The following is a 25,567-nucleotide window of genomic DNA, read 5'->3' as shown; positions in this document are numbered from 1 at the left end:
ATGGTCAGAACTGAGTCCATCCAAAGCCAGGAGCCAGGAGTTTCTTCCAGGTCTCCAACATGGGTGCAGGGGTCCAAGTACTTGGGCCATCCTCCACGGCTGTCCCAGCCAAGCTGAATAGGAAGTGGAACAGCCAAGATTCAAACGGGCCCTAGTATGGGATGTCCACATTGCTGGCCAAGGCTTTAGCCACTACACCACAACACTGGCCCAAATATTGTGGATTCTTTGTTGATGTTTCATCTAGTTGATCTTTCCATTGGTGAAAGTGGGGTATACCCCACTATTATTGTATTGGAGTATATGTCTTCCTTCAGATCCACTAACATTTGTTTTAAATAGCTAAATGCCCTAGTATTGGGTGCGTATACATTTTCAGTAATCACATCTTCCTGTTGAATTAATCCCTTAATCATTACAAATGATCTTCTTTGTTTCTTTTAACATTTTTTGTCTTAAAGCTTTTTTGTCTGATATTAGGGTGCCCACTTCTGCCCTTCTTTTATTTCAGTTCGCAAGGAATATCTTTTTCCATCCTTTCATTTTCAGTCTGTGTGTATTTTTGTTAGTGTGATGGGTTTCTTGTAGACAGCATATAGCTTTTTAATCCATTCAGATATTCTGTATCTTTTAATTGAAGAATTTAGGCCTTTTACATACAAGGTTACTACTGATACCTAATGATTTGGCTCTGCCATTTTTCTGTAGATATTCCTATGGTTTGCTTTGATCTCCTTTGTACTTTTAGTGGGAGGTTTTCTGTCTTTACATTCTTTCATGATGCTAATTATCTTTCTCTGCTTCTGGGTGTAGCACATCCTTAAAGTATCATTTGTAATACTGGCTTGCCTGGTGGTGTTGAATTTTTCAATTTTTATTTGCTTTGTAAAGTCTTTATTTGACCTTCATTGATAAATGAGAGCATTGCTGTGTATAGTATTATAGGTAGACAGTTTTTTCTCTTTTAGGACTTGGACTACACCTCTCCATTTTCTTGCATGCTGTACAGTTTCTGATGAGAAATCTACTGTCAACCTAATTAAAGCTTCTTTAAAGCTAATCTGATATTTCTTTCTTGCATATTTTAGGATCTTTTATTCATGTTGTCTTTTTAAAAGTTTGACTATAAATGTGTTGTGGTGAAGATATTTTCTGATCATGTCTATTGGGAGTTCTATGCACTTCATGTAATTGGATGTCCATATCTTTCTCCAAATTAGGGAAATTTTCTGCTATTATTTCACTGAACAAGTGTTCTAAGTAATTCTGCCTTCCCATATTTTCAGGAACTCCTAAGACATGTATATTTGTATATTTGCTGGTATCCCATAGATCTCAAATACTTTTCAGTTTTTCTAATTTTCTCTCTCTCCCTCTCTCTCTCTCTCTCTCTGGTCTGACTGAGACATTTCCAAAGATTTGTCTTCTAGCTTGGTTATTCTTTCTCTGAGAGAGTCTGTTTTTATGGCTCTATACCATATTTGTATTTAATATTTTGAATATTTGAATTCTTCAGTTTGAATTCTCTTTATTATCTCTACTCTTGGCAGAATTTCTTATCAATGTCATGTATAGATTTTTTTAACTCATGAGTTTTCTTCTCTGTGGTTTTTAGTAACCTTATGAACATTATTTTCTAATCCCTTTTCAGACATTTTGTCAGTATCCTTGTCGTCACAATCTAATACCTAAGTATTATACTCCTTTTGGAGCATAATATTGTCTTCCTTGTTCATGCTTCTTATATTTCTGTTTTTATTTTTTGCATCTGGGTAAACACTGGTTGATATCTCCACTGATAGCTCTGTTCTTTGATACATTGCTCTATGGCTTAGTGGACTGCCTGCTCCTTCAGGGGTGTGTGCTGGGTGGGGCCAGGAAGCTCCACACAGAGCTCAAGGGTGAGACAAGGGTCCAGAGTGACACCCAAGTTGAGTGTGGTTGATCTACTCTATAATCAGCAGAGGGAAGAGTGTGATCACACACTGGATGACATGCTCACAACCCCAGCCCCTCTCTTCCAAAGTGAGCAAACTACCAGGAGTGACCCCCCACCCACTCATGTGCAGGAACCACTTAAAGGATCTATGCACATAATAGTATGAGCATGGAGCCCTCCACAAAGACCCTCCCCAGCACTCATTTAGCTCCAAGATTCTGGCATTGGACCCAGTGATTGCCCAAAGATCCACCCACCCCTCACACCCTTCTCAGTTTCCTGGCTTATTGCACAGTCACAGGATTCCCACAGTTAGAAGGTGTAGAGAATACACTCCCTGCCCTACAAGCCTCTCTGTCAATGGAAAGTATTGCCCAGTTTCTGGAAGGCAACAACCTGCCCTACAGAGGTTGGTTGGGTGACGAGAGGGGAGCAACATGCCTTTCCTTCACGGAACTAAGTGGGTGCTGTACTCCCTCCCCTGACAATTCTCTAGGGCAGACCACAAGTCTGCGGAGATCACAGATTTCTCTCAGAAAATCCACTAGTAGTGCACAGGCCACAGCAGCTTTCACTGCCTTATGGAAGGAGGGCAGTTCCTCCATGCTAGTCACTGGGCACCTGGGTTTGGGGGAAAGGAGGCAATCGATGTGAATTCCATTTACAGGATTAGGTGGGCACCCTGCCCCAAACAGCTCTTCAGGTTAGACTCAAAGTCAGTGGGGTTCACATGGTTCTCCCTCAGACAAGATCACTAGTGGCACATAGGCTGCCTCAGATTCCTCTCACCTATGTCTGAGAAGATGGCACACCCACCAACAGCAGGAGTTGCTGGTGGCATCCTGCTAGCTGCTGTGTGATTGTACAGTCTTCTCTGCACCCTGGAGTATCTCTTCTTTCTATACACTTTCCACTGAAAATTTCGCTCCAACTATCTCCAGGGAACACAACTCCTCCTCTATTCTTCTGATATCTCTTCCTGTGGTCAAAATCAACTTGTCTTTTGTCTAATCAGCTGTCTTGGATCTCCCATAGAAAAATTCTTAAGTATACACATAACTATCTATCTAAAAAGTGTAAGATATGGGCAAAGATAAAATATGAGATCTCTTCAGAATAAAAATTCTAGGCAAAAATGATACATAACAATAAGCTATCATCTCCCTGCTCCACACAACTTACCACTCTAAAGAAGTCAAAAAGGACATTTGGGGATTTGATTAACCGAAAATTGTTGTTCACAATTAAAGAAGGGCAATAAGACTCACTTTACAAGAATTAGCCACAGCTACCCCTAAAATGTACCATGTAGCCACTAAAAATTCTCAAAAGAAGACAAATGTTTAAGAGAAGGACATCTAGATGAAGCCACCATTTTTTAGAGAAATCAGCCATCTGTTCTTTCTCTGCTCATTCTCTGGGCTTGCAACAAGAATGTGGTTTAAAAAGATATTTGTTTTCAGGCCGGTGCCGTGGCTCACTTGGCTAATCCTCCACCCGCGGTGCCGGCACCCTGAGTCCTAGTCCCGGTTGGGGTGCCGGGTACTATTCCCAGTTGCTCCTCTTCCAGTCCAGCTCTCTGATGTGGCCCAAGAGGGCAGTGGAGGATGGCCCAAGTGCTTGGGTCCCTGCACCCGCATGGGATACCGGGAGGAAGTACCCGGCTCCTGGCTTCGGATCAGTGCAGTGCCAGCCGTAGCAGCCATCAGGGGAGTGAACCTAAGGAAGGAAGACCTTTCTCTCTGTCTCTCTCTCACTGCCTATTAACTCTCTCTCTCTCTCTCTCTCTCTCACTGTCTAACTCTGCCTGGCAAAAAAAAAAAGATGTTTGTTTTCCCCTATGTAAGCAAAGAGTGCTCCACCTAAATGCACATCATTTCAGTGGCCTGAGAGGATAAATTCATGAAAAGAAGGGCCCTTCTTGCCCAAAACTATTTATTTTGCAATCAGAAAATAGTGATGAAGGGGAAAAAAAGCTATTTAAAATGTCTAGTAAGGTCAAATCACTGAAATCATGGAACTGGGGAGTCTCAGGTGGTCACTGGGTTTCTTCTTGCTGCCATCATCATCCATAGATTTACTCCACTCAAAGGCAAAAGTCAACCTCCAAATGGCCAGCACTGTTTTTAATTCTCAGGTGTAAGAATTAATCATTAAAGTGCTCCTTGAGTGCTGGCCTCCTCTACTGTAATGTACACTCTTGACAGAAATCCCAGCTTCTGCCTTCATTCTACAGCTTAAGTAGAAGAGTGGTCTAAGTGCTGAATCAATTTACAGCATAGCTTTCTTGTTCAGCCCACTTGTGAGATGTAAAATGTTTGTGAGCAAGAGAAACATTGCCCTGGACTGAAAGTCTCATGATGAAATGAGTCAATCTGTTAAGAAATTCGTCTGTACACAGTATCCTTGGCACCTGTGTACCTAAGACTGTAAACAATAGGGCCCAGCAGCAGAGTCATGATGGTGTAGATCTCTGGCACAAGGCTCATTTTCTATTAAATTCAATGTCTTGAATGTGATGTAAGCAGTAGAGGTACAGCCATACCAGGCAATGACCATGGTGAGGCGGGAAGCACAAGTGGGTAAAGTTCCCAGATGAGGCCACCCTAAGTATGGTGGAGGTGATAAGGATATTGATGTAGAAATATAAACCAAGCCCATGACAAAATGTGCTTCAAAAATTCATTTAAATGGAATTTTAAAATAAGTTTATTTTGGTGAGAAAAAATTGTGAAATACTGAGAGAAAAGTTTTGGTTTAGCACATCCCGTATCAGAGTGCATAGGTTTAAGACCCACCTCTGTTCCTGACTGCAGCTTCCTGATAAAGTGGATACTGGGTAGTAGTGATGGCATAAATAGTTGGGTCCTTGTCATCCATATGGAAGATCTGGATTAAGTTCCAGGTTTCCAACCAGGAGCTGTTATGAAGAGTGAATAAGCAGAGAGGTCTCTCTATCTCTATCTCTATCTCTATCTCTATCTCTCTTTCTCTCTCTCCTTTCTCTCCCCTTAAATAAAAATTTCTAAAAATTCCATTAATACCTGTGAAATCACGGATATTTTACATGATATACGTCTTTCATAAACTTTTAAAAGTACCTGCATACATAGTATGATTTCATGGATAGTATTGTCAATGTAGAAGAGTTTTGTGGTAGGAAGGACATCACCGAAATGGGTCACAGTGTCACAGAAGTGCCAATAAAATGCAAGTATCATCTGAACTATTACTGTAGTCAAGTCAATGTAAAAGGCACCATATGCCGACTGGGCCAGTTCCCTCCTATTCACAAAGACTGTGCCTTAGGAATCTCCAGACAACCAGATAGTAGTTTATGGTAGCCAAAGTGACAAAGACAAAAAAGACTGAGGGTTTCTTAGCTATGTAATTAGTGGACACTATAAAATAATGACTAGTAATGCAGTCTCTGAACTAGCCCGCATGCTCAGGAAAGAAAACACATAGCCAGTGTGGGTGAGAGCTTCGATGATGGCATTCCTGGCTGATATTTAGATGACAACACTCACAGAAGCAGGAAACACCCAGCAAGGTGAATTATAACAATTTCTTTACTTTCTGTTTGTGTATTCTGAAATTTTTAAAATCTCAATTAGATGGGTCAGTATAGGATAATCCCTGTTTTGGCATGAACTTTAGGTCATGGGCAGAAATATGGCATTGGAAAAAAATGATGAGGAGTGTGAAGCAAGCCAGCTCTAACCTATCCTCTTCTAGCCACACATGTGATAAACCTGCCCTCTTCTTCAGAACATGCGTCCCATCAGTGTAGGCTGAGAAATATGCCCCTAAACGTAGGGAATGGAACTTTTCAATTATACTAAGGTACATTGTGTCTCTATTAATTATTCTGAATTACACTGAGTCCCTGCCATTATATTTTTTTTCCATGATCATTTTCTCCATAGATGCAGTGTCATGAGGGAATTGGAGACACCATGGAGATGGCTGTGGCCAATTCATTTACCAATGAATGGTAAATTTTATTAATATTTATATTCAAAAAGTTGTATATAAATCCATCTCTGCAGCAAAAACTAAATTTTATAAAAACTACGACAATTTCTCAAATGATATGTGATAATGTATATATATAGCAAATAATAAAGGCTGAGAAATAAATACTGTAACATTCTAGAGCAGTTTAAGTTAAATTCAGAGTTTAAAAGTAACATTTTCAGTGAGGTGACATGGTCTAATTCAGCTCACTGAACTCAAAAGTAGAAGTAAACAAACTAAGCAAGAACTTTCTTTTACAAACAAATCCTGATATTAGTAGCAGAGAATTGACCTCTTAAGTGTCAATGAGACCTGGAAAGTAACAGGCCAAATCGCAAAGATGTCAGAAATGGAAAGGAGTCTGCCAGCAGCCTGGAGCCCAGTACCGAGAGTCTGAAAGGGCCGCTTAAAAAAAAGGTCAGTCACAGTGCCAGGTGTTGTCTTGGCCGTTCTGTGCCTCTGTACCAGGACAAAACAGACTGCATTACTTATAAAAGGCTCACCGTTCTGGAGGTTGGGAAGTCCAAGTTCAAGGGACCACATGTGGTTAGGGCCTTTTTGCTGTGTAATAACATTACACGGTGAAAAAGCACGTAAGACAGAACCAGAGGGTTCCATTTGCTTTCATAGCAAACCCACTCTCATAGCAATGCCTTGAAAGCACTCATGACAGCAGAGTCCCTTTGAGCCAATACACTTAAAAGTCCCACCTCTCAATACTCTGGCACTGGGACATGTCCAAACCATAGCATCCCATCCCTGGCCCTCAGAATTTGTGTCCTCCTCATGTGCAAAATAAAAATCCATCCAGCTAGTCCCCCAAATCCTAACTCATCCCAGTATTTAGTCAAAAGTCCAGATTCTCATCTAAATGAGACATGAAAACTCAAGCACAACTCAAACTCCCCTCCAGCTGTGAGCCTGTGAAACCAAAACAAGTTACACACTTCCTCTCTAATCATAAAATCTACCTTTGACTTATCTCATTTGTCTCTTCTCTCATCTTACTGTACATGGTCAGAAGTGCCTGTGCAATATCTCGAATGCTCTGTTGCTTAGGTATTTCTTCTGTCAGATATCCTAGTTCATTGCTCGTAAGCTCTCCCTTCTACAGTTCTCTAGGACATGGGCATTATTTCACCAAGTTCTTTGCAACTCCATCACAAGGATGACATTTACTCTAGGTTCCAATACCCTGTTCCATAGTTGCATCTGAGACCTCACCCAGAATGGCCCGTACTGTCCATATTTCTAACAGTATCATAAACACAACCACTTAAGTAATCTCTAAGAAGTTTCAAACTTTCTCTACAGTTCTTTTCTTCCAAATCCTCATCAGACTTGCCCTTACTCCTCCATTCATAGAAATCTAGGCTTTTTCTACACTGCTTTTCCAAGTTGTTCCAACTCCTACCCATTATTATCCAGTTCCAGGGCTGCCTCCACATTTTCAGATTGCTGTAGCAACAGTCCCACTTCGCAGTACCAATTTTCTTAGTCCATTTTGTGCTACTATAAGAGCATACCGGAGATTTGGTAATTTACAAACAAGCAAGGTTTGTTTGATTGATTGTTCTGAAAGCTGGAAAGTTCCAGACTGAGTGGCCCCATCTGGTGAAGGCCTTTTTATTGTGTCATAACTTGGTGGAAGGCACCACATGGCAAGAGGGCATGAGAGAGTGGGGGAGAGCGGGGGAGAGTGGGAACTTGCTTTTATAGCAAACCCGCTCTCATAATAATAATCTTAATTCGTTCGAGAGGGCAGAGTCCTCATGACCTAGTCACTCTCGAAGGTGTATCAATGGGACCTGGAAAGCTGTAGGGTAATTTGTGAAAATGCCAGAACTGAGAAGGGGAGATAGGGACTTCCAGCAACATGGAGCTTGGCATTTAGAACTTGAATTACTTTGGTAGAAAGGTCAGTCATTATCTCAGGTGGACACTGATTTCTCCCTGTTGTTGGGTGGAGTGTTGTGAGGTGGGAAACAGAGGCACAATAGTCACTCTACGGGCTGGCGCCGTGGCTCAATAGGCTAATTCTCTGCCTGTGCCGCCGGTACACCGGATTCTAGTCCCAGTTGGGGCACCGGTTCTGTCCCGGTTGCTCCTCTTCCAGTCCAGCCCTCTGCTGTGACCCGGGAGTGCAGTGGAGGATGGCCCAAGTCCTTGGGCCCTGCACCCACATGGGAGACCAGGAGGAAGCACCTGGCTACTGGCTTCGGATAGGCACAGTGCGCAGGCCGCAGCATGCCGGCAGGAGAGGCTACTGTGGGGGGTGAACCAACAGAAAAAGGAAGACCTTTCTCTCTGTCTCTCTCTCTCTCACTGTCCACTCTGCCTGTCAAAAAATAAAAAAAAAAAGTCACTTTACAGAGAAGAGATTTTTTATAATCTATGTGGGACATATACAATGGACACTGAATCTCCTAGGAGAATCCTGGTTCTTTCCTTTGTTCTTTGTCAGAGTTACTGAAATTAGGAAACAGACTTCCTCCTCTTTCTCCCTCCCATCATCCCCTGAAACTTGAATTCTGCCATGCTCACTTTACAAAAATTGCTCTTTCAAAGGTCACCAATGAAATTTTTTATTGCTAAATCCAGCATCCTTTCTTCTTAAATCTATCTGATGCACTTGATACCACTGGACACTGCTTCTTGGAAACATAAACTAACTTGGTTTCCATGACACCACACGCACTATCCTCCTATCTGCCAAACACGATTTTCTGTCTCCCCATCACCCTCCCAGTTCTTCTCTTGCCTCCAGTCTCATGAATGCAAATGTTCCCTTAAGTCCGTGCTTGGCTCCTGAGATTTTCTTTCTCTTCTCTTTTGTTCATATGTGATAATCCATTTGTGTTTCATCATCACTCATATGTTTATTTCTTTGAAGCCTAAATTTCAAATCCCAAATGTCAGTCACATATTTCAAATTCTCCACTGGCCTTTTCTATGTGTAGGTCATCTCATCACTTCAAATTTAGCATTTTGGAAACCAAACTTCCACCTACCCTCTACCTCCTCCAAATTGACTTCCTTTCAGTTGTCCCATCTGCATTAGAAGCATCCTATTTTTCCAAATTCTAGGTGTTATGTTTTGAATGTGTCACTTGAATTTCATGTTTGGAAAATTAAACTTCCAAAGTCACATGTCAATGATGTTTAAGAAGTGGGATACTGGATAGTGACTGAATCACAAGGGCTCTGTTCATACGAATGGATTAACCCATTCACGGATTAATGTATTAATGATTTATTGAGAGAATGGCTATATTATAAAAGTGAGTTCTGGGAATAGGCATTTGGAGAGTTGGAATGTTAGTTGGATGCTCCTGACCCATATAAAAGTGTCTGGATTCAATTCCTTACTCCAGCTTCCCACCGGGAAGCAGTGGTGATGACTCAAGTAATTGGGTTCCTTCCTGGATTGAGTTTCTGATGCCTAGGTTCAGTCCTAGCCCTGGAAACTCCATTGCAAGCCTTGGGGGAATGAACAGGCAAATGGGAGTTTTGTCTGTCTTTCTGTCCATCTCTATCTATCTATCATCTATCTATCTATCTATCTATCATCTATGCATCTATTGATGTATATCTATGGATATATCTATATATCTATCCCTACCTCCATCTGTCTCTCTTCCATTCAAACAAAAAATAGTGCACATCATGCTTTCTAAGAAAATAAATAAATAAAGCAAACTCTGTATGACTCTCTGGCTCTGTCTCACCACGTGATATCCCCTACCACGTTATGATGCAGCAAGAAGGTCCTCACCAGATATTGGAGCCAAACTCTTGGACTTCCCAACCTCCACAATTACGAGTTAAATGAAACTCTATTTTCCATAAACTACCTAGTTGGTTTTATTCAGTTATAGCAACAGAAATGGACTGAAATCAAGACTTTGGAGTGAAATCTGTGAAGAAGTGTTTGGGGGACAGTGTTTGGTCTAGCAGTTAAGCTGCCAGTTGGGACACCTGCATCTCACATTTGAGTGCCTGGGCTGGACACGTAGCTCCAGATACTGATTCTTGCTTTCAGCTAGTGCAGATACAGGCAGGCAACAGTGATGGTTCAAGTGATTGGGTTTCTTCCACCCACATAGGAAACCTGGCTTTGTCTCAGCCAAGCTCCAGTTGTGGCGAGCATTTGGGAAATGAATTGAAGCTGACTTGCATATGTTCATTGTCTCCTCTCTCTCCATCACTCGTGTCCCTCAAAAATAAATAAATAAATAATTTTGAAAAAAATTGGTTTTATATTATTTTTTATTTTTAAAATTTCCATGTTTTCCCTTTTTTCCTTTACTATAAGATCTTCCCATCAGTATAAGATTTTGTAGATTTGATTTGACACAACTATGCCTCAGAGTAATTAATTATTCTTGATGTCTCCATTGCCTGTTTCCATCTAGATGATTTTAAATTTCCATACAGTTAATGGAACACAAAGCAAATAATTCTTTATTAACACAAAAATCAAGTGTAAACTCATATTCTACTTGATTTCTTTCTGTTTTTTAACCTTTCCTAATGGTTATTATGACTTCAGTTTTCCATAAACATACAAGGCTTAAGAAGGTATCTTTAAGGTACTGTTTAATCCTTCAGGTAACATTTAGTTATAGCTCACATCCCTGCCTTTGTGCAACTAAGTCAAACCATGTTTCTAGCACTTCCTATGCCTTTGTCCCCTTCCTTTCCAAGGGGAAGCTTTATTGCACGCCAACTCATGTAACCAGGACAATGCTCCTTGAGGAACACGGGTGTCTGGTTTTTTGTAACATATTGTCATTTTTACTCAATAACCTCAGCCCTTCCAGAGTCACCCAGACAAGAACCACTACCTCTAACTTGAAACTCACTGGCAAGAAGGCACCCAGGACCCTCCGGCAGCAGCAGCAGCAGCAGCAGCAGGGATTGGTTTGCCTTGAAAGCTCCTCCCAGTTCTGAAGACTCAGCATTCATATTTCTACATCTGACCTCAAAATCATCCTTTCTTCAAGACAAATAATCTTCAATTTCTACTTTGATGAATACTGAAGCTGAAAATGTCCTCTTCTAAGGCCCAAGAAACATATTTCAGAGAAGGAAATTTTAAAGAATATGATCCTACATCTCCTCTCTTCTTCCCATTCCACTATGAATCCTACTTTCCAACCAAGTTTTATTTTTTACTTGTCGTAGCATAACAGTTTCATGCCTTATGTAATTTCTGGCCCTTTACTCACCCCTTTGCAGTATAAACCCCCTTACTTCCAATCTCTCCAGGCTCACTCATCCCTCAGACTAGCCCCATATACTCATCTCCCATTAATTAAAGCTCTTTTCTTTCTTTTATTTATTTTTTTATTTTTTTAATTTGACAGGCAGAGTTAGACAGTGAGAGAGACAGAGAGAAAGGTCTTCCTTCCGTTGGTTCACCCCCAAATGGCCGCTGCGGCCGGTGCTGCACTGATCCGAAGCCAGGAGCCAGGTGCTTCCTCCTTCTCTCCATGCAGGTGCAGGGCCCAAGCAGTTGGGTCATCCTCCACTACACTCCAGGGCCACAGCAGAGAGCTGGACTGGAAGAGAGGCAACAGGGACTGGAACCCAGCACCCATATGGGATGCTGGCACCACAGGCGGAGGATTAACCAAGTGAGCCACGGTGTCAGCCCCTGAAAGCTCTTTTAGACACTGATCATCAAATCATTTTGTTAACAGAATAATAATTTATTAATTTATGATGAAAACTAAGAGCAGCTGGTGAACTCTGTGTTCTCTGAATTTTATGCCACTCAGTAATTAGCATCCTGGGGATGAATTGCATATTCCCTAGGTTTTCAATCAAGGATATTCTTCCTAGGTCCTACTTACAGAACAACCTGCTTATATCACTCAATTTTACTTTATGTGCATTGCTACTAAAAGTTTTCATGTGAACAGTTCTCACCCTGTTTGGATCCTTTGATTCCACAAATATATATCAGATTCTTTTCATGTACAAGAAAAGTTAATAAACAAAATGGATGACGTAAATATGAGTAAGATCTAATACCCAGATTCAATCTAGAGGGGAAAGAGTTACACATTAAATTATGTTTAGTCTGAGAAAGCTCATAAAAACAGTAATAAAGGCCTTAAAATGCATAAAGTGCATAGAACATATACTTTCTCATTTTTTCCTCAAAAAAATCACTATTGGATGGATAGTTCTCTCTGTTTCACAGAAAAGTAAACTAATTTTCAGAGAACTTACTGATTTTCACAATAGTCAACCACTAGTAAATAACAGAAATGAAATTCTACTCCAAATTCTTTTTTTAAAACTTTTATTTAATAAATATAAATTTTGAAAGTACAACTTTTGGATTATAGCAGCTTTTTCCCTTATAACCTTCCTCGCACCTGCAACCATTGCATCTCCCACTCCCTCTCCCATCTTATTCTTCATCAAGATTCATTTTCAATTGCCTTTATATACAGAAGATCATTTTAGTATATACTAAGTAAAGATTTCAACAGTTTGCACCCACACAGAAACACAAAATGTAAAGTTCTGTTTGAGTACTAGTTATACCATTAATTCACATAGTAGAATACATTAAGGTCAGAGCTCCTACACGGGGAGTAAATGCACAGTGACTCCTATTGTTGATTTAACAAGTGACACTCTTGTTTATGGCATCAGTAATTACCCGAGGCTCTTGTCATGAGTTGCCAAGGCTATGGAATCCTTTTGAGTTTGCCAACTATGATCTTATTTAGACAAGGTCATAGTCAAAGTGGAAGTTCTCTCCTCCCTTCGGAGAAAGGTACCTCCTTCTTTGATGGCCCATTCTTTCTGCTGGGATCTCATTCACAGAGATCTTTCATTTAGGTTTTTTTTTTTTTTTTCCCACAGTGTCTTGGCTTTCCATGCCTGAAATACTTTCATGGGCTTTTTAGCCTTAAGGTCTTTTTAGCTTTAAGGACTGATTCTGAGGCCAGAGTGCTGTTTAGGACATCTGCCATTCTATTAGTCTGCTGTGTATCCCGCTTCCCATGTTGGATAGTTCTCTCCTTTTTAATTCTATCAGTTAGTATTAGCAGACACTAGTCTTGTTTGTGTGATCCCTTTGACTCTTAGACCTATCAGTATGATCAATTGTGAACTCAAACTGACCACTTGGACTAGTGAGATGGCATTGGTACATGCCATTTTGATGAGATTGAATTGGAAACCCCTGGCACGTTTCTAACTCTACCATTTGGGGCAAGTCCAATTGAGCATGTGCCAAACTGTAATCTCCTCCCTCTCTTATTCCCACTCTTGTATTTAATGGGGGTCACTTTTCAGTTAAATTTAAACACCTAAGAATAATTGTGTGTTAATTAAAGAGTTTAGCCAATAATATTAAGTAGAGCAAAAAAAAATACTACAAGAGATAAAGTATTAAGTTGTTCCTCAACAGTCAGGAAAAAGGCTGATCAAGTCATTGCTTCTCATAATGTCCATTTCATTTCAACAGGTTTCCTTTTTTGTGCTCGGTTGGTTGTCACTGATCAGGGAGAATACACGATATTTGTTCCTTTGGGACTGGCTTATTTCACTCAGCATAATGTTTTCCAGATTCCTCCATTTTGTTGCAAATGGCCGGATTTCATTGTTTTTGACTGCTGTATAGTATTCTATAGAGTACATATCCCATAATTTCTTTATCCAGTCTACTGTTGATGGGCATTTGGGTTGGTTCCAGGTCTTGGCTATTGTGAATTGAGCTGCAAAAAAATTAAGGTGTAGACAGCTCTTTTATTTTCTAATTTAATTTCCTTTGGGTAAATTCCAAGGAGTGGGATGGCTAGGTTGTATGGTAATGTTATATTCAGGTTTCTGAGGCATCTTCAGACTGACTTCCATAGTGGCTTAACCAGTTTGCATTCCCACCAACAGTGGGTTAGTGTCCCTTTTTGCTCACATCCTCTCCAGCATCTGTTGTTGGTAGATTTCTGTGTATGAACCATTCTAACCAGGGTGAGGTGAAACCTCATTGTGGTTTTGATTTGCATTTCCCAGATTGCTAGTGATCCTGAACATTTTTTCATGTGTCTGTTGGCCATTTGGATTTCTTCTTGTGAAAAAGATCTATTGAGGTCCTTGGTCAACTCTTAAGTGGGTTGTATGTTTTGTTGTTGTGGAGTTTCTTAATCTCTTTGTAGATTCTGGTTATTAATCCTTTATCGGTTGCATAGTTTGCAAATATTTTTCCCATTCTGTTGGTTGACTCTTCACTTTCCTGATTTTTTCTTTTGCAATACAGAAATTTCTCAATTTGATGTAATTCCAATTAAACAAGTCACTTTATACTAATAACCAAAGAAATGTTTACCTACATGGAGAGTAAGTGCACAGTGACTCCCATTGTTGATTTAACAATTGACACTCTTATTTATGATGTAAGTAATCACCGGAGGCTCTTGTCATGACCTTCCAAGGCTGCGGAAGCTGCTTGAGTTCACAAACTCTGATCTTATTTAGACAAGGCCATAATCAAAGTGGAAGTTCTCTCCTCCCTTCAGAGAAAGATACCTCCTTCTTTGATGTCCTGTTCCTATATGAACCTCAAAACAGCTGAAAAATAATCTCTAGTTGAGATCTCAGGAGTGTTCATGAGACAGATTGCTTTCTGGATTAATTATGAAAAATGGGATTTTAAGAAACACAATGATAAGATATATTTAAGACAATAAATAGAAGTAACAAGAGAAGAAAGCCAGGAATGTATTAAGAACAACAATTTGCTATGTTTGACCGGATAACAGTATTTGGGTAAAAGTTCGTAACCACATTGGAGCAAAATTGAAAATACTATCATCTTCCAGGCTGGGGTATAATTAAGTCAGGTGTCAATAGGTTATAACTCAAACTCCAATGCTAACTCTTCCTGTGCAACAAGCCAAATAAAGTTTCACAACCTGGGACCCAGCTTAGAAAAACAAAAAAAGAACAGAGCATGGAAACTGCCCAGAGGTGAAGATTAGAAGCATAATTTGAACAATGGTAGGGAAAGTGAATTCTTGGTGGCAGTTATTATGAAATTGAAAAAACTCATCAGAAAGTCTAAGGTGAGCTGAAAGAAGAGAGAACAACAAAAGACTAGACAATTTGTTGAGAATGAAGATTTCATAGAATTTAAGGATCAGACAGCAGCAAAGTAATGTGGCCTGAAAGAGAATTTTCAATTTGATTTCTTAAAGACAGAGCAGGTTAGTGTGGCAGCTAATTAAATGTGAAAATTTAAGTAGTAGCAGAAAAAAAGGAGATGAAGTTTCTTGGAGTAACATGAGAGGCAGAACCACTGCATCCTCAGAATCTAACATAGAGCTAGGATTTAGTGAGAAAATGTGAGTGTAATATATGAGGTCATCACTAAAGATGGATTAGATATACCTTCAATAGCCAGGACTCAAAGAAAAGTAGAGCAAAACTGGGAAAGATGGGGGTATCTCTGCACATAGTTGGTAGGTCTCCAGAAAAACAAGTTATAATAAGAAATGGGGAAATCTAGGATAAGGAAGTACCATGACATAAAAAAGAAGAAAGAGGGGTAATTAGTAGTAGCAGAAAAATAGTAAGTTTGCAGGAGATAGTCTATACTCCAATTGCCTGATTCCCCATAACAATGCCATTACATACTACTCATTATTGAGTTCATCAAAGATGAGGGAATGTTTCAGGGTCTTCAGCAGAAAGCAGAAACCCAGACTGTCCTACAAACAGAAGACTACTTCACAGAACTATAAAAAGAAGAAAAGACCTTATTTCCACTACTGACATGGCTCGGGAACTCCTGGTAGAGCATACGGTCCTCAGACACAGAAGCCCCTGCGCAACAGAGGGAAACTCTCGTGTGGGACCAGCCCTTCAGCACCCCACAACCCTGCAACTCCACAACCACTCCCTTCTCAGCAATGAAATCTTGGTCATGGGTTGGAGCTCTGGCAGCCATTTGTGTCTAATAAATAACTCTGATTGATTTCCTAGCCTAGGGCTTCACCATTCTTTTCCCATGTGCCCCTCTGATTGCTGGCACCAGGAGAAAGTTCTGGAAAATCACTCACACGTCATTGGTGCTCTCCATACCCCATCATCATGGAATGTGTAAATAAACCCTGAACAGCCTGAGTTCTAAGACAGTGAAACTCTACATAACTAGAGAAGCTGGGTGGACATAGCTCCGTGCTGTCAGCTACCCTCATCCTGATCATCACTGCTGCTGCAACAGCCCAGGACAAGAACATGGACAAGCTGTTGCTTTGGGTGTTTCTCCTCACCAGCCTCACTGAAACCTTGGCTCAGACAGGTAGGGAGGTCAGGGGATGGTCAAGAAACATGAAATGAGAAAACAGGTTGACTCTGGGCTATTTTTCTGTGTTTATGGTGAAAGTCATTTTTCTTTCTTGATTCCACAGACCTCAGGGGGAAAGTCTTTGTGTTCCCTAGAGAATCTTCGACTAATCATGTGAATATCATCAAAGAGCTGGATAATCCCCTGCAGAGCTTCACCTTGTGTCTTCGAGCCTATAGTGACATTACCTGTGGCTACAGCCTCTTCTCCTGTAATGCTAAAAACAGGGAAAATGAGCTGCTCCTTTATAAAGGAAAACCTGGAGAGTACAGTCTGTATATTGGAAATAGCAAAGCTACATTCAAGGTTAATGAAGAGTTTCCAGCCCCAGTGCACATCTGTACCAGCTGGGAGTCTTCTTCAGGCATTGCTGAACTTTGGGTCAATGGGAAACCTTTGGTGAAAAAGGGTCTGAGGCAAGGTTACTCTGTTGATGCTCACCCCAAGATTGTCCTAGGGTAGGAGCAGGATTCCTATGGGGGTGGGTTTGATAAGAGCCAGTCCTTTGTGGGAGAGATTGGGGATGTGTACATGTGGGACTCTGTGCTATCTCCAGAAGACATCTTGTTAACATATCAGGGTTCTGCCTTCAATCCTAATGTCCTAGACTGGCAGGCCCTGAACTATGAAATGAAAGGATACGTCATTATCAAACCCCTGGTGTGGCTTTAAGTTCTTGAATTAACAAGAGCACTTGAAAATGACATGATTGACAGATTTGCTTAGAGCAACTGGATACCTGTACCACTCTCTTTGAATTTTTATCTACATGTCTGTCTAATAAAAACTATTATATTATGCCATCCACATTTGTTTAAAGTGTGTCATAGTTCCAAACATTTCTTTCTTATATCTAATATTTCATTATCCAGAGAAACCAGATTAAAAAGTATAGGGAGGGAAAGTTTAAGTAACTAGAACACTATCACAAAACCAAAGCACTCAATGAGGAGGGTGGCAGAAAAATCTCATCAGCTACTAAAAATCATTTTATTAACAACTCAAAATATGTGTCAAATTTCAATAGAAATCCTTCTATTTGTTTTTCCAGCTACAAATCAATCAAAAGGAAGTATGAGGTTGCTCCAGGGAGACAACCATAATGAGATAAGTAAGCAATAGTTAAAAACCTGACAGTGAGTAATCAGACAAGGGGGAAAATCCTACAAGAAGTCGTAATGAAAACTAAAAATGTGTAAGACTGGGATAATTTTGTGTGAAGACAAACATGCCTTTATATCTTCAAAATCCCAATTGTATTGTACAATATTTGGTTTTCATAATGCTGCCCTGATGTCATCAAGAAAATATACTCTGAATGTTACTCCCATGAATCCTCTTTCTAAAATCATTCCACAGAGAGTGACTCTCCCCTCCATACCTGGTCTGCTTACCTCTCTGTGTGCATTCCAGGTTCAACTCCAAGTGCAGCAAGTGACATCCTAATCATAATCCTTCAAAGTAACTGTCAGATGTTATTAGCAGTTATTTTCATGATTATGATAAGCACAGTGCCTGGCACATTTTCAATAGATATAAGCTGCCTTCCCAGAGAAGTAAGGATCCCAGACAGGGATTGGGCTAAGGGGGAAATCAAGGCATCTTTTTCCCAGAGATAACAGAACATGAAGCCAAGAGAAAACAGAAAGCAAACATCCGTGAAAGCTTCAAGATGATAACCTAAGTGTTTACTTCAAACTCATGATGCCATTCACTCTGAATAGACACACAGTCACATAGGCATTCTCTCTGGAAGAAATTGTGGCAGTGTAGTGAGATCAGGACACAGAGGAAGAGATAGAACCAGGATATTTGCAGAGGTACTTAAGTGAACTACAGGGCTTTTATAAGAATATTTTCAATCTTATCTCTGGTAAGTTAGAAGCCATTGAGAACATTAAGTTGCTTAGACATTGATTTTAGCAAGGTAGAAAATTTTTTTTCAATTGCCATTCATGAATTAAACTTGCTTTATGCTTTATGCTTTCTTAAAATTAACCACCTTTCCATAAACTTGTACTCTGAAGACCTTCCTATTTTTTTAAAAGATTTATTTATTTGAAAGGCAGAGTTACAGAGAGGTAGAGGCAAAGGAAGAGAAAGAAAAGAGGTCTTCCATCTTCTGGTTCACTCCCCAGATGACCACAACAGCCGCAGCTGGGCCAATCTGAAGACAGGAGCCAGAAGCTTCTTCTGGGTCTTCCACACAGGTGCAGGGCCCCAAGCACTTCAGCCATCTTCTGCTGCTTTCCCAGGTCATAGCAGACAGCTGGATCGAAAGTAGAGCAGCCAAGATTCTAACTAGCACCCATATGGGATGCCAGCACTGCAGGCAGTGACTACCCGCTATGCCACAGCGCCAGCCCCTCCTGTTTTTTTCTAACAGGTGTTTTTACCAAGATCATGTGAACACATGGCAATAACATTGTATAAACATTCAATGGTAGACTGTTATAGTTTCACATTCTCCTCTGCCCAGGAATCTAAAACATTTTTCAAAAACTAAGCCAGCATAGTCTCTTGTAGTGTCATCCATTTGTTCAATTACTTATTGAACAACTACTCTATGCTAGATTCTGTGCCAGATTTTGAAAATATAACATGGAATGAACAATCATGCTAATAAGCCTTGTCATCTAAACATGGATTCCTCTTAATAATCAGTCTATGTTGTAATCCATTTCTCACATCTTTAAGCTTTCTTCTAAGTCCTGCATCCAACTTCATCTGCTTTAGATGTATCATTTGCTCTTTGTGATCATTCGCAACTTCTCTGTCTCCTAGGATTTGACATGTTCGTATCTAATTTCTTGTTCTTGGGAACATTCTGCCTCCTTGATATGCATCTTTAGGACAGAATTCAAAATAACTACACCTCAGTTCTTTCTTCTATGTGGTGCACACTTCATCCAAAAGAAATACTCATGCATCCTTTGATCCATCACCCTTAGAGTCTAAGATGATCTTTATGCAGATAACATTGTATTGCTTCTACAGTACTGTAGTTTTCTCAGATCCTCTGAGTTTCCCATAAGGAGCATATTTCGAGTCTCCAATTGCTTCCAGCGAAGCCCTCTCACTAGAATTGAGATAAAGGAAGCAAGAAGACTTATAACCACGTTCTTAAGGTTCCAGAAACATGACCCGCTACTCTCTCCAAGCACCAACAGAAAAGAAACAGCTCTCTCAAAATTCTTTAGAGAAGTTTTTATTTTTTTCCCCTATCCTCACGTTCTTTCTACTCAGTACATCTTGTGCTGGTCAAAGGATAAAAGATTCACAGATCTGGTTCTTAATCATTTCCTTTCTAAATTTTTCATGCAAGTGGTTTTATGTATACCATTTCTATCATCTACTACAGATCCTATCAAGGGCTCATTCAAAACTGAAGAAAGAACATTTTCATTTTAACATCATTTAAAATAGAGATGAGATTTCTTACAACTTGCTTTGGGCATTTTTCTCAGGTACAGTGGTTGTCACAACAAAGAAAGCAGCAAAAGTCATAGAGGAAACTACTTGAGTGACTCGGAATCCTTATGAAAAATGGAATGAGTTGGAAGTCATGATAACCCAAGAAAATGATTAAGTAGTGATTCAATAATTGCCTTGATAATTGTCACCCTCCACAGACTCATCACTAAGGCTGGTAGAACAAGAAACACACAAGATATGCAATGCAAATCACAGGAAACATCTCCAATAAGAAAAGTAGCTTTCTAGTCTCGTACAAATAAGAATTCGATTCATATTGTTTAGTTACAGAAAAACAAGTGAGAGCTCTTAACCACATGTTTTCAGGACTGGTGTTACCAGAGAGATTCATAAAGGATTTTCCTGGATAAGAGGTCTTACAATTAATTCTCTGTGTGTTTTGTATGGGAAATTCTGTGGGGAGGTCTCAGGTGAAAGTAATGGTCTTTTTTAATTTGAGTTATGCCTTAGCTTAGGCTTAAGTTGGAGAGGGAATGAAAAAGATGTTTTGTCTTATCAGCATTCAAGAGAATCAATGTGTGATTGCATTTAGAGAGCAAGATGGAAGCTTTTTAGACATTCATGGGAATAAGACCATTCAAAAAAAAACAGAAGGAAAAGTGAAACAGGACTTGAGTCACCTTTAATCCTTACCTTGATGGTAATAAATAGCTGATTAACTTATAAAATGAACTCCATAATATTCCAAGATTTTCCTTTTCTTTCTTTTTTTTTTTTTTTGTGATGACCATTCTTCATAAGATGCCTACAGGCACCACCACACAGTTTGAACACTTGTAGAGGCATATGCATCACATGACAGACAACCACAAGACGAAAAACAAAGCTAACCTAATGTTATTGGTATACTGCACCAAGGCCCACAGTCATACAGCTCTGTCTAGAGTGAGACCAAAGGCACAAAGGTACAAAGCACTGTACCCAGAGCCCTAGTGGCTGTAGCAGCCTCTTCATATATCCTCATGGGGTTCTTGTGAGGATTAGAAATGACCATATATTCAGCACATGTTGTGATACAGTATAAGTGCTCAGTAACTGTTAGCTCTGACAATAATGAGAATGAACATGAGAATAATTCTCTAAAACTGTAAAATCATCTGCCTTAACTTCCTGATAGATTTCTACAAACAAAAAGAAATATTTATGCTCCAGTTTTAGTCCCATGCCCTCAAACCTAATTCTTACCTGGCCAAACCTATGCAAGTCCTCTGCTAATAGAAGAAATGAGACAAGCTCTTTCCAAATTCACAGAGGGGTACATCTGACTTACACTGGTGCATTTTTACTGATAAGAACTAACTAAAGACAAAATACTAACAGGGATTCTAGTGAACACACAAGGGTGCCATATCACATTCAAAATGTCTTCAACTACGTTGAGATATTTTTCCTTAGAAGAAAAGTAAGTACCAGGTCATGTGAGACAAAAGCTTGCCTATTATTCCTTACATGACCCATTTGTAATGAGAATCCTCGGCTCACTGCTGAATTTTGACTCTGTGCACAGGATACATAGTCTTTTGGCAAATCAGCCCAAGAGACAGGAGCTAGATAATAGTGTCTCTCTCACAGTTCCTTTCTAGATGGTGGTTCCTCCAAAGACAGAACCAATAGGGCCAGAAGGCTCAATGTGAATATGACCTTGTGCTGCACCCAGACTCTAGTGAATATAGTGACCTACTAATCCAATAAGACTGACCTAGAACGTAACACAAGAGCTTTGCAGGATACAATGATTCTATTATTTCTTGTAATAACAAATGGCAATCATTTCCCGGCATCGCCATGATCTTTTATAAATAAGTCACAATTTCCTGGTATATTCCAAAATCAGAAAAGATGGCAGTTTCATAAACTCAAGAAGGAAGGTGGATGCTGTTTGGATCCAAGAAGGCTTCTATCCTAAAGAAAAGTCATTATTCTCTTGTTTGTTTAAATCATTCATGTAATCATCAGTTTCTTTAAAAGTCAACTCCTCCATTCCTAGATCCTTACACCTGTTTTGTTTAAAGGGAGCAGATAGGGGAGTAGCAGGGAGGAGAAGGAAGGAGAGGGGAAGATGGGAGAAGAAGGGAGGGAAGGGAAGGGGAGGGAGGGAGGTCTGGTAAAAGGGGTTACTATTTTTTTTAACTGCACAATTCCTTTACACAGAATGTAACTATGGAATCTTAATTTTACTTCACATATTTTAAGTTCTTTAATTTGCAATAGCATAAATGGAACTGGAGTTCATTACGTTAAGTGAAATAAACCAAGCATACAAAGATAAGTATCACATGATCTCATTCATACGTGGAATCTAAAAAACAAGGTGATCTCTTAAAAGAAAAATACAATGGTAGGGGCCAGCACTGTGGTGTAGCCAGTAAAGCCGCCCCCTGCAAGTGCTGGCATCTCATATGGGCACCAGTTCGGGACCCGGCTGCTCCACTTCTGATCCAGCTCTCTGCTATGGCCCGGGAAAGCAGTAGAAAACGGCTCAAGTCCTTGGGCCCCTGCACCTACGTGGGAAGACCTGGAGGAAGCTCCTGGCTCCTGGCTTTGGATCGATGCAGCTCCAGACATTATGGCCAACTGGGGAATGAACCAGCAGATGGAAGACCTCTCTCTCTCTCTCTCTCCCTCTACCTCTCCTTCTCTCTGTGTGTAACTCTGACTTTCAAATAAATAATTAAGTCTTTTAAAAAAATACAATGGTGGTCGCTAGAGGCTGTGGAGGAAAAATGGGAGGGAGAGATGGAGAAAGTTTGATTGACAGCGAGGAGGTTATAGCTGGATTGGAGTAAGAAGTCCTAGGGTTCCATTGCACAGTAGGGTTACAATAGATAATGTAATCCATATTTCTCTATTTAAAAACTAGAATATAGGATTTGGGTGTTTTCTGTAAAATAAATGTTAAGCATTGAATAGATATATGCATTTACCCTAACAGGACATTACATGATATATACATTTACCAAAGCATCAGACAGTACCCTATGAACATGTACAATTTTTATATGTCAGTTAATTGTTTTTCCTAGAAGAAAAGTACAGATTCTATTTCTAGGTGCAAATGTTGCTCATAAAGATTGAAATATTTAGGGGTATCCATGGTTCCCGTAAATGGCATTTCCTCTTCACTCTCTAGTTGTCTTTCTCCCTCCACTTTTCTTTTTCCTCTGGTATGATTCTTAGCTTCAAGACTACAGGTTTGATGCATGAGCACATTTCTGTGTTCTTACTCTCCCATAGGTTTTATCCTTCTGGAATGTATAAATCATTTTTGAAAGCTCCTTTCTGCTCTATACTAAGCTTTCAAAATTATCCACCAGTGTGTTGCTTACACTGAAACACCTTAGGGTACAGCCACAGAGATGTCTGGTAGAAGGGCTGTTGCTACTGTGCTCAGCTGTACTCAGTTCTGGCTGGGCAGAGACTCAAAAAAGCAATGGGTAAGAAAGAAAGAGGTGACCATCTGGTGCTAAGCCAGTCCTTCAGTTTGTTAATAGATTCCTGGGGCCACTGTTGTAGAGCAGCAGGTTAAGCCACTGCTGCCACACTGATGACACTGGCATCTCTTATCAGAGTCCCAGCTGCTCACTTCTGCTCCAGCTCCCTGCTAAGGAACAAGGGAAAATAGTTGATGATGTGAGGCCTGCACTGTGGCACAGCAGGTTAGGCTGCCGCCTGCAGTACCGGCATCCCATATGGGTGCTGGTTCGAGTCCCGGCTGCTCCTCGTCCGATCCCTGTTATGGCCTGGGAATGCAGTGGAGGATGGCCCAAGTTCTAGGGCTCCTGCACCCACATGGGAGACCCAGAGGAGGCTCCTGGATCCTGGCTTTGAATCATTACAGCTCCTGCCATTGCGGTTAATTGGGGAGTGAACCAGCAGATGGAAGACCTCTCTCTCTCTCTCTCTCTCTCTCTCTCTCTCTCTCTCTGCCTCTCCTTCTTTCTGTGTGTAACTCTGACTTTCAAATAAATAAATATATCTTTAAAAGAAATAATTGATGATGGCCCAAGTGCTTAGGACCCTGCCACCCACATGGGAGACCCGTATGGAGTTCCTGGCTCCAGGCTTCAGCCTGGTCCAGCCCTGGCTGTTGTGGGAATTTAGGAAATAAACCAGAAGATGGAAGGTTGCTCACTTGCGGTCTCTCTCTCTCTCTTTCTCTCCCTCCCCACCCCTGTCATTCTGAGTTTCAAATAAATATCTTTTCTTTTTTTTTTTTTTAATTTTTTGACAGGCAGAGTGGACAGTGAGAGAGAGAGACAGAGAGAAAGGTCTTCCTTTGCCGTTGGTTCACCCTCCAATGGCCGCCGCGGCCTGCGCGCTGCGGCCGGTGCACCGCGCTGATCCGACGGCAGGAGCCAGGTACTTATCCTGGTCTCCCATGGGGTGCAGGGCCCAAGCACTTGGGCCATCCTCCACTGCACTCCCTGGCCACAAAAGAGAGCTGGCCTGGAAGAGGGGCAACTGGGACAGAATCCGGCGCCCCGACCGGGACTAGAACCCAGTGTGCCGGCGCCGCAAGGCAGAGGATTAGCCTAGTGAGCTGCAGCGCCGGCCCTCAGATAAATATCTTTTCAAAAAATTTCTAAATGCTAACTGCTGAGAATTCACCCCATCCAGCCTCCACTGTTGGAACTGACCACTCATGCCACACACTTCTTTGGCACCAGGGTACCTTTTGTGGTATCTTTCCTACTGGTGTTCATTTCTACTCAACTCCCTCTGTGTTGGACCATAAGAAGAACAATGGGGACTAGCAACATGATTTACTCCTGTACCCCATACCTCCCCATCTCTTTCACTGGGACCTACCTCACTGCCAGGAAGTCACAGCCCTCATATTTGCCATCTAAGCCATAAATTTCTCCACAGTAACAATTTTAGTTAGTTTCTACACCTCAAAAGAGGCAGGTTTAAAAAGTAACCACAACCAAGTAACTGCCTTTAATCTACAAGGGAATCTAAAATATCTCCAGGTCTAACAAAAGAGAGAAAAATGCTGGCCACAGGCTCTTTTGTTTATGTGTGTGTGTTGGCTAAAGAAGAGCGGTGGGTAGTAAAGTGCTAGTCCCCCTCCTGGTGGTACTTTATATTTCCTTCACACACTTCATAACCTTTCCTCTGAATAAATGCTGAACAAATATTGATTTGAAGGGGGCTGTTCATATGTCTTGATTTAACTTTACTTCTTTCCTTCTTTGCATTTGTTTCCCAGGTTTTAAGAATATCTTGTCTTAAGATCCTTTCATCACCCATTCAATCAAAATCAAATATGTAGCATGGTCAATAAACTTACTTCTCCTTCTTTTTTTTTTCTTTATAAAACCTGGGCTATGCACCTGGCCCATCTCCATACTTTCTGTGCTGTCCATTATGATTGCTAGTACCTACATGTACTACATGTACCTACATTTAGAGCATACGGTCTACTGGGTCACTAGCTCTCCTGTCTATACCTTTATAACTTGTTCAGAGAGAATAAATTCCCATGTATTTGAAACATGTTTACAACAAATCAGTGGCTGATTTGGAGTGAAAGCAGCACTTTTCAGTCACTAAGATAAAGATCCTAGGAATTGTTTCTTCATCTGCCTCAGTTCAGTTTTATATTTTCTTCCTCTTTGCTAATCCAACTATGTCTATGGTTTTCCTTGCCCCTTGACCATATTAGATCTCTCATCACCATGGGCTCATCATGAAGTAGAAATGTGCATTAGATCTGCTGATCTCCTCTGACATGTTCGAAA

At 40.6% G+C, this 25,567-nt stretch overlaps 1 protein-coding gene and 1 long non-coding RNA gene across 2 annotated transcripts in view; one reads left to right on the top strand and one right to left on the bottom strand.

Annotated features, from left to right (window-relative positions):
- The window catches only part of LOC138850520 (uncharacterized), a 133,900-nt gene that overhangs the window by 51,130 nt on the left and 57,203 nt on the right, over positions 1-25,567 (bottom strand). The window lies entirely within an intron of this gene.
- Positions 13,407-18,014, top strand: LOC100352593 (serum amyloid P-component). The gene is made up of 2 exons (XM_002715288.5): positions 13,407-16,283; positions 16,393-18,014. The coding sequence occupies exons 1-2, from the start codon at positions 16,220-16,222 to the stop codon at positions 16,788-16,790; spliced, it is 462 nt and encodes a 153-aa protein (XP_002715334.4). The 5' UTR covers positions 13,407-16,219; the 3' UTR covers positions 16,791-18,014.

Source organism: Oryctolagus cuniculus, chromosome 7 (assembly GCF_964237555.1).
Source record: "Oryctolagus cuniculus chromosome 7, mOryCun1.1, whole genome shotgun sequence".
NCBI lineage: Eukaryota > Metazoa > Chordata > Mammalia > Lagomorpha > Leporidae > Oryctolagus > Oryctolagus cuniculus.
This window is presented reverse-complemented; position numbering and strand designations above follow the sequence as displayed.

Coding starts and splice junctions, on each gene's coding strand:
- LOC100352593 (XM_002715288.5), top strand. CDS start 16,220: ATGGACAAGCTGTTGCTTTGGGTGTTTCTCCTCACCAGCCTCACTGAA. Junction 16,284..16,392: donor TGAAACCTTGGCTCAGACAG/GTAGGGAGGTCA, acceptor TTGATTCCACAG/ACCTCAGGGGGAAAGTCTTT.